Genomic DNA, 9,296 nt, shown 5'->3' with positions numbered 1-9,296 from the left:
AAAAAAAAAAAAAAAGTCGAATGAACTTTATTTGACTTCTTTATTGAATTACAATATGCATAAAGAAATTAAACAAACTTCGTCCAATTTTTTACAATTATGAAATCAAATTGTCTGATTTCACCATAGTTAGTCCAATATTATTTGTGCACTTATATATAACTACACAATAGGATGAAAAAGAAATCAATTAAATATATAGCAAATAGTTGGAAATATTAGGGGTATCAAAAAAAAAAACAATAGTAGCAGTGTTGAATGTGAAATGGGAAGACATTAGAAAAAGGAAAAGAAAAGAGAGAAAGGGGGGAGTTTGAGAAAGAGAGTCTTTAGTTTAATGGATTTTGTGTGGGAGAGGGGACACCACCGTATCTACATAAATCCTAAAAATTCGATTCACTTTGCTTTTTAAAGCATACGACAGATTATATTTTTATTATTTTATTTCTAAAAAATAAAAAAAAGAAAAGAAATTCATTGTAAGTTGCTATGCTATTATTCAGAACACAACAGTTCTTCAGCTTTGAGACCTTTTCTCTTGATGTTTTTGAACTACCACTACCACTACCACTACCAGACCAGAACATTTCCTTTCTCTCACTAAAAAAAAAACCCAGTTACTTGTCTTTTGCCTGCCCATGCTTCGCTGTGTTGGATCTTCACTTAATCTTTATTTTGCTGTGAAGACTTGTTAATTATTACTATTATTTTACTTCCATTTTAATATTAAATAACACCTGTGAACGTGCTCCTTCTTTCTTTCTTTCTTTCTCTTGTTTTTGTCATGTTCCTCCTCCTCTCTAAGTAAGCAAAAACGAGAAATTTTCACGCTTTGACATGAAAATCATTAGTGTCTTCTCCAATTTTTTTTCCCTATAGGAAACAATTCTAGTTGAGGTAGACTAGTCCTTGAAATTTGGAATGTTTCCATCTTTTGAGAGCCATGCTTGTCTCTTAAACTTTTTCTTGTTTTGATTCTTCAAATCAATGGGTTCATTTCGAGGTAGACGCTAGATTTGTTTATTGTTCAATCTCTGTGTGTGTCTTCTACTATTTTTCTATTTGTCTATGAATCACGCAAAACAATGCTTTAGATGAGAATTTATTTCTAGTTAAGTAAAGCAGTGCCCTTTTCTTTAAAGGGTATCTGCAAAAATCATCACTCCTTTAATGGAACTTCCTGCATGTAGTTGTTCTTGATTAGATATGGAAAAAAGGCAGCAACTTTAACAAGAAAGAGAGATACTCTAGCTCTAGCTCTTGATTTGTTGTTTTCCATGGCGGTGAAGCTTCAGCAGATCCACCAGCTACACCGCCATCACGCGGTGGCTGTGAAGGTGAGCGAGCAGCAGATGGCGACAAAAAGAGGGTACACATTTATACAAGCTCATAGAGCTTGGCTTCCTAAGTTCTTGATGCTTTGGATCATTCTTGTTGCATTTATTAATCAGATGATATACAATGGGATGGATGCTGATAATAAAGTTAGAAGAAAGGAAATTTTGAGTAGCATGTGCGATCAAAGGGCAAGAATGTTGCAAGATCAGTTCAGTGTTAGTGTTAATCATGTTCATGCCCTAGCTATTCTTGTATCCACTTTCCATTACAACAAAAATCCTTCTGCAATTGACCAGGTTTGTACCCCCCTTTGATTCTTTCTATTTTTCCCCATTTGGTTGTTGGCAGAACTGCTTTCTGGAAAAAAAGGAAAGTGAGCGTTTGACTTGGTCAAATATTTCAAATTGAGGGTTTGACTTGGTTTAATTTGTTGAATATGCAGGAAACATTTGCAGAATACACAGCTAGAACATCATTTGAGAGGCCATTATTGAGCGGGGTAGCATATGCACAGAGAGTTGTTAATACAGAGAGGAAGGAGTTTGAGAGGCAACATGGATGGACAATAAAGACAATGGAGAAAGAGCCTTCACCTGTGCGAGATGAATATGCACCAGTCATATTTTCTCAAGAAACCGTATCCTACATTGAATCTCTTGACATGATGTCAGGGGAGGTAAAATCTCTTAACACACACTTGTTTGTTTTTGTCTTCATTAGTACATAATTTGGGAATTTGAAACCTGACGCCTCTTGGTGTAGGAGGATAGGGAAAACATACTAAAGGCGAGAGCTACAGGGAAAGCTGTTCTCACAAGCCCTTTTAGGCTACTAGGCTCTCATCATCTTGGCGTGGTGTTGACATTTCCTGTCTACAAGTCCAAGCTTCCTCCCACCCCTACAGTAACTCAGCGTATTGAAGCAAGTGCAGGGTAAATAAATAGATTAAGACTTCACATGTGGAGATATATCTTGATGTGTTAGTGTAATGATATGGAATTTGGATTGGGAACAGGTACCTGGGTGGAGCCTTTGATGTTGAATCCCTTGTGGAGAATTTACTTGGACAACTGGCTGGCAATCAGGCAATTTTGGTGAATGTTTATGATGTAACTAACTCCTCTGTACCCTTAATCATGTACGGTCACCATAATGAAGAGGGTGACATGACTCTAGTCCATGAAAGCAAACTTGATTTCGGAGACCCCTTCAGAAAACATCAGATGATATGTAGGTTAGTGCATCCAACAATTGATTGATAACTTATCCAAAATATATCAGATGCTTACTGTATTTGTACTTCAAGCAGGTATCACGAGAAGTCACCCACTTTATGGACAGCAATCACTACCTCCTTTTTATTCTTCGTAATTGGTTTGCTTGTCGGATATATTTTGTATGGTGCAGCCATTCATATTGTAAAAGTTGAGGATGATTTCCGTGAAATGGAACAGTTGAAAGTACGAGCAGAAGCTGCTGATATTGCCAAATCTCAGGTTCTTCTTCAAACCAAAGCTCATTCCTTCAACTCCAACTCCAACTCCTAATAACTTTTGATGTGCTATTATTTGTGTTCTTCATGCCAGTTTCTAGCTACCGTATCTCATGAAATCAGGACACCTATGAATGGCATCCTTGGTAAGTGTTTTTATTTTTTTCTTTTTCCTCCCAATGAATGAGTATAAGCAAGTTCTTGGTGCTTGTATTGTATCTCCGCAATCATCTATACCATCCATCCGTGTATGGTTGCAGGAATGCTTGCTTTGCTCTTAGATACGGATTTAAGTTCAACACAGAGGGATTATGCTCAAACCGCACAAGCCTGTGGAAAAGCACTGATAGCATTGATAAATGAGGTGCTTGACCGAGCAAAAATTGAAGCGGGAAAATTAGAGCTTGAAGCTGTCCCATTTGACCTTCGTTCCATAGTAGATGATGTTCTTTCTTTATTTTCTGAGAAATCAAGAAACAAAGGGATTGAGGTAAGCCCTGCAAAATCATAAAAGGACAACTCCAGTTCAATTTGTCTTTTCTCTTTCCCTTCAAAACGCATGTAATTTTGCTCAAATTGCAGCTTATAGTATTTTAAGCTTTGTCCGTTTCTAATTTGTCAGTTTTTGCTTCTTTTTTCCTCATTTCCTGGTGCTTTACATCAATAAATATGGCACTCGTCATGTTATCTGTTTGAACATCTCAAACATCATCAATCGTGGAAGTACAGTTGGCTGTGTTTGTTTCTGAGAAAGTTCCAGAAATTGTTCGGGGCGATCCTGGGAGGTTCAGACAGATAATCACAAATCTTGTGGGAAACTCCGTTAAGGTCAGTGAAGTGCGAAAGTAGAGGTTCACATTGAAGCTTTGATAATACATTATAGATTTTGTTTTTTTTTAATTTGCTTTAGTTAAACTTATACTATATCAGTTGGCTACATTATTTTCTTTGATATACTTGTTTAATGTTATGCATTGGTTGGCAGTTCACTGAACGAGGGCATATATTCGTTAAAGTGCATGTGGATGAAACTGGAAAGGGAACAACTTATGGAAAAGCTGATAGTTGTTTGAATGGAGGATCAAATGAAGGTCTAACAGTATCTGGTGCCCACCACTTCAAAACCTTAAGTGGTTATGAAGCTGCTGATGATCGGAATAGTTGGGAAGCCTTTAAGCATATAGTTACCGAGGAAGAATCGCAATCCAATGGTTCATTAAATGTGTTGACCACCGGTGAAGCTTCGGAGAAAGTTACTTTGTTGGTATCTGTGGAGGATACTGGAATCGGAATCCCCTTGCATGCCCAGAATCGCGTTTTCATGCCCTTCATGCAGGCGGACAGTTCAACCTCTAGAAATTATGGAGGAACTGGTATTGGGTTGAGTATCAGCAAGTGTCTGGTTGAACTTATGAGTGGTCATATAACCTTTGTGAGCCGGCCTCGTATTGGAAGTACATTTTCATTCACTGCTGTTTTCGAGACATGCAAGAAGAATGCATTTAACAAATTGGAAAAACGTAATTCTGAAGAGCTTCCTTCTAGTTATAGAGGATTGAAAGCGATTGTAGTTGATGGAAAACCAGTCAGGGCTGCTGTAACCAGATATCATCTAAAGAGGCTCGGTATCCTTGCTGATGTTGCAACTACTCTCAAGTTGTCTGGTGCAAAAAACGCTTCTTTGACATCTGGGTAAGTTCGTGTTTCTTCAAAATAAGATCTTTGAATTGAGTTGAGCCCTTATGTTTGCATTTTCACTTTTGCAGCATTAGCCAGCCCGATATAGTTCTAGTCGAGAAAGACCTGTGGATTTCTGCAGAGGATTCTATTACAAGTGCACGGCTAATGGACTGGAAACCGAACGGACACGTGTTTAAGTTGCCTAAGATGATACTTGTTGCCACCAATATTACAGCTGATGAATTTAATAAGGCTAAGGCAGCAGGTTTTGCAGATACCGTTATAATGAAACCTTTGAGGGCTAGTATGGTGGCTGCATGTCTTCAACAGGTGCTAGGAATGGGGAAAAAGAGGCCGCAAGGAAATGGTCCCAACGGATCTACTTACCTTCGGAGCCTACTCTTCGGTAAGAAAATTCTGGTGGTTGATGACAATATGGTAAACCGCAGAGTTGCTGCAGGGGCGCTGAAGAAGTTTGGAGCAAACGTAGAGTGTGCTGACAGCGGCAAAGCAGCATTAAAGTTGCTTCAACTACCGCACAGCTTCGATGCATGCTTTATGGATATTCAAATGCCAGAAATGGATGGGTAAGTTATTGGAGATTTGAAAGTGTTTAGAAGTGAAACATGGTTTATGTTATGTTAAAAATGTTGTTACGGTCCAGGTTTGAGGCAACACGTCGTATCCGGATGATGGAGAGCCAAGCAAATGAGCGGATAAATGGTGAATCAGCAGCAGAAGGAAGTGGTATAAAAGGGGAGTGGCACGTACCAGTATTAGCCATGACGGCGGACGTGATACATGCTACATATGATGAATGCCTGAAATGTGGAATGGATGGATATGTATCGAAGCCGTTTGAGGAAGAAAATCTGTATGAAGCAGTAGCCAAATTCTTCAAATAAAAGCCTAACCCAAGGCAGCAATTTTGAAGCAAATGTTATGAATCATCCCATTCATGATGAATCAATATTGGGTAATTATTATTATTATGATGATTATGATTAACTAACCAAGTTAAGTTAACATTAGTAGAATGTATACCTCCACTCCACTTAAGTTGTGTGTATAGGAATAGGAGAGAGGGAGCATAAAGCCAAAAGGTGTATATCTCATCTCATTATTGCTTCTTTTTTCTTTCCTAATTTAATTATTCATCTTTTTTTTTTGTTTAAAAAATTGAACCTATAACCACTCCTCCTCCAGATGTAACAATTCAGTATTACACTTCAATTTTAGCGTCATCTTAATTCAACAATTTCATTATTTTGCGTTTGGCTCCAAATTATTAAGCCTCTGGTAATTTGCTAATCAAGTTCTAAACGCTGTGGGAATGGGGTCCATTCCTTCCCTTATATGAATCCGACACACATTTCTGCACCTGTTGGTTACATGAAAGTCACCTTGTTGAAAAAATATACACATGTGAATTTATTTCTTTTTATTGTCAATATGAATAACTGCATGTTCACCTCTAAAATAAATACATTTTTTCTTTTCTTTTCATCATGTCATTTGATTTCTCTCAAGTTGGCTTCATTTTATACTCAATTAATAGCGGAAAGTGTTAAAGATTGATACGAATAAGAAAGAAAAAGTTTCCAATAGAAAGAAACATCTAAGTATAAAACCAAAATCTGAAAATGGAAAACAAGATTTTAATAGAAACTGAAGAAGAAATTGCCACTACCCCTCTATCTGATAAAAGTAAGATAATAGTCGGATAATAGTTATGTTTGATAAATAGCTATTAGCTGATTATATTAGTTGTTAGCTTATTATCTTTTTTGTTAGCTGATTGCTGATTGCTAATAGCTGTTTGGGTAAAATGACAAATAAATACATGATAAAACCTTTATTTAGGATTAAAGATACTAATTAGTGGTAAAAATGTACTTAAAAAGAATGGAGCAATAAGGTAATTGAAAAAATTTCTAAACCCACCTTTTTCAAAATTAGATTTTTTGAACCCAATAAGTTCTTTTAAATCTCTTTTCACCAAATACTACTGTCAGAGGTTTGACTAGTCAAAATCTCTAAAATGACTCAAACTAATAATTTTACCAAAAAAGCTCTTAACAAACAAACCGAGCCATTACATAGGTTATGATAATAATATTAAATATTATTATATTAGTGATAAAATACAAAAAAAAAAAAAAAAAATCACATGCTGCTTTAATTGTAAAATTAGTTTGAAATATGTCTTGTGATGTAACTTTCTCTTTTTTTAATATTAATTAAAAATTAAATTTATTTAAACTAAAACTTTGAATTTAGAGGGGACAAACATTTGAATATTTTTGCAGGATTTTTTAATTTGAAGTATTAATTAAAAATCGGTTTTGCTAAATACCGCTCCTAAATTACTTATCACTGCCTCCTCTTAGACATTTTTGCCATTTCATTTTTTCACTCAAAAACTTAAAATCCTATCTCCCAAGCAAGACATTAGAATTCTAAAAAAATGGACATGAGAACTCCGGAAAGTGACGATTTGGAACACGAGGTAATGTTTCGACCCTACAACTACTGAAATTTGCGAAATAATTGAAAATTTTAATTTTTTTCGTTAATTTTTTTTATCTAAACGGGTGCGAATTCCACCAGACCCTAGGGGCTGGCGGTTGAACAACTCGTTTGCCCTAGCAAAGGTACAGTGTGACCAGATATTCACACCAATGGTGACAAAAGTAGGAACTAACCGATCATGATCCAATTTTAGTGCTTCATAAGCCTTCCTAGTGATTATGTTTGCCGAACTTTCAGTATCGATCAATACTCTTCGAATCTTATATTCCTCCACATTTATCTCAATCACCAAGGCATCATAGTGTGCCTGTCGATTAAAACTTCCAAAGGAAAAATCAGCTCTAGAACTGGAAATTCTTTTTTTGTTTTTTTCTACTCTCCTTCTTTTAGCCGAACGATCCTTGCCAGGTCCTCCGGGTATAACGTTGATGACACCCTTTGGGGCCCGCTCTCCCTGTTGCTTCTTTTTTGGCTGCTTAACTTTGATGGCATTCTTTAAGAATCTATCTAACTTACTAGCTTCAACCATTTTGTTTAACTCGGCTGCAAGTTGCCTACAATTTTCAGTATCATGCCCCTCACTTTTGTGAAATTCAAAATGTAAGTCCTTGTGCTTTCGGCCTGAAGATTTTAGTTTTGAAGGATACTGAATATGTTGTCTGTTAGATTCCACCCAATATAGAACTTCCTTCCTAGGGGCATTTAAGGGTATATAATTACGGTCCACATTCTCCTTGAATTTTTTATGCTCCTCCTTACCTTTGTCGCTTTTTCCCTCTTTCGGCTGATGTACAGAACTCAACCTCTCTTTCAGCAGTGGATTCAAATGATGACTGTTCTATTTTACAAAATCTCTGGCTCTTCTCATCAAATCTGGAAATGTATGAGGTCTTCTCGTTGTCAGCTTATTGGATAGATCTTTGCTTCTGCAGTTGCCTGTCCTGGCCTCCATTACCGCCTCAATGTTCAGATTTTTTATTTGAATTGCCACCCTCTGAAACCACTCAACCCATTCATTTAATGATTCACTCGGATCTTGAACCAAATAGTTCAAATCTTACATGGTTTTGCTTTCAGGAATGCAGGTGATAAAGTGGTCACAAAACTCCTGAGACATCTGCTTGAATGACCGAATGGACCCAGGTAGGAGTTGATCATATCAGTAAGCAGCCGAATCTTTTAATGTTGTTGAAAAAAGTCTGCACATGACCGCATCAGTGGTCGTAGTGGTTTGGAAAGCCCTCTAGAATTTTTTGACATGAAGAGTAGGACCGGTCATCTCATTGTAATCCTTCAGCACTGGATATTTAAATCCTCATGGCATTGGCTGGCTCACAATTTCTACACTCAAAGGAATTTCAGTCTCTATAGCGACCAAACCCTTAGCCTGAAAACCTTCATCCTTCATAGCCTGTCGAAGCTCCCCTTTTATGAGATTCAACATTTCTTCCTTCAATGAGAGCACTTTCGACCTTTGCCCCGTGGGCTCTGAATCACGATGATTAGGGGATTTTAGATGTTCTGGAACTTCTTTTGTGAGAATCATGATGTCTAACTAATGATTTAAGAGAATCATGATGATCATATCTTCGTCTCTTCGGGGATTTTGAATTTCTTTCTCTAACCTTTGGTCGTGGTCTCAACGGAGAAGGTGAGTGATGATACCTTCGATACTGAGGGCTATCAGACCTCTCTCTAGACCTTCCTCTCATCTTCTCAGGTTGAGATTCTACTGAACGATCTTTCTTCTTAGGACATGTCTTTGTTGTGTGATGTCCTGTAGGACAAGCAACAGAGTTGCCCCCCTCTTCACCTCTACTAATCTTCCTTGCTTCCAATAATTCCAAACGCATTGCCTCCATCTGAGAGGCGTGCTCAGCCTTTAGAATATTCATCGATTCTTACACAGAGCCCATGTTATAGATTAAATGTGTTGTAAGGTTATCCATGAAGCAACACCGCTCTGGCTCCAAAGACCCCAAACAGGCATCCATTTGCTGACCGAGAACTGGTGTAAGAAAGAGAGGTGGGATTGGCTAATTGCGAGAATCTGACAATCCACGATTGGTAGTAGCTGAAGAACTATGTATATCTTCCATTCTTTGGCTGAATGGAACTGGAGAGTGAGTAATTGGTTGGGCAATTTGTGAAGTAACCTATTGAAAAACAGGCTCAATTGTGAGATGTACAACAGATGATTGAACGTAAACCATCTCGCCATGAAATAAGTGCCACGCTCACTACACCAAAATGT

General features: G+C 37.4%; 1 protein-coding gene across 1 annotated transcript; it reads left to right on the top strand.

Annotated features, from left to right (window-relative positions):
- Positions 1 to 409: 409 nt before the first annotated feature.
- On the top strand, positions 410 to 5,768 carry LOC136208686 (histidine kinase 4). The gene is made up of 11 exons (XM_065999795.1): positions 410 to 1,634; positions 1,781 to 2,014; positions 2,101 to 2,270; positions 2,354 to 2,572; positions 2,648 to 2,834; positions 2,925 to 2,976; positions 3,091 to 3,320; positions 3,560 to 3,658; positions 3,816 to 4,522; positions 4,597 to 5,097; positions 5,175 to 5,768. The coding sequence occupies exons 1-11, from the start codon at positions 1,278 to 1,280 to the stop codon at positions 5,413 to 5,415; spliced, it is 2,997 nt and encodes a 998-aa protein (XP_065855867.1). The 5' UTR covers positions 410 to 1,277; the 3' UTR covers positions 5,416 to 5,768.
- The last annotated feature ends 3,528 nt before the right edge of the window (positions 5,769 to 9,296 follow it).

Source organism: Euphorbia lathyris, chromosome 10 (assembly GCF_963576675.1).
Source record: "Euphorbia lathyris chromosome 10, ddEupLath1.1, whole genome shotgun sequence".
Taxonomy (NCBI): Eukaryota; Viridiplantae; Streptophyta; class Magnoliopsida; order Malpighiales; family Euphorbiaceae; genus Euphorbia; species Euphorbia lathyris.
Note: the sequence above shows the minus strand (reverse complement) of the source record. Positions and strands in the feature narration are given on the sequence as shown.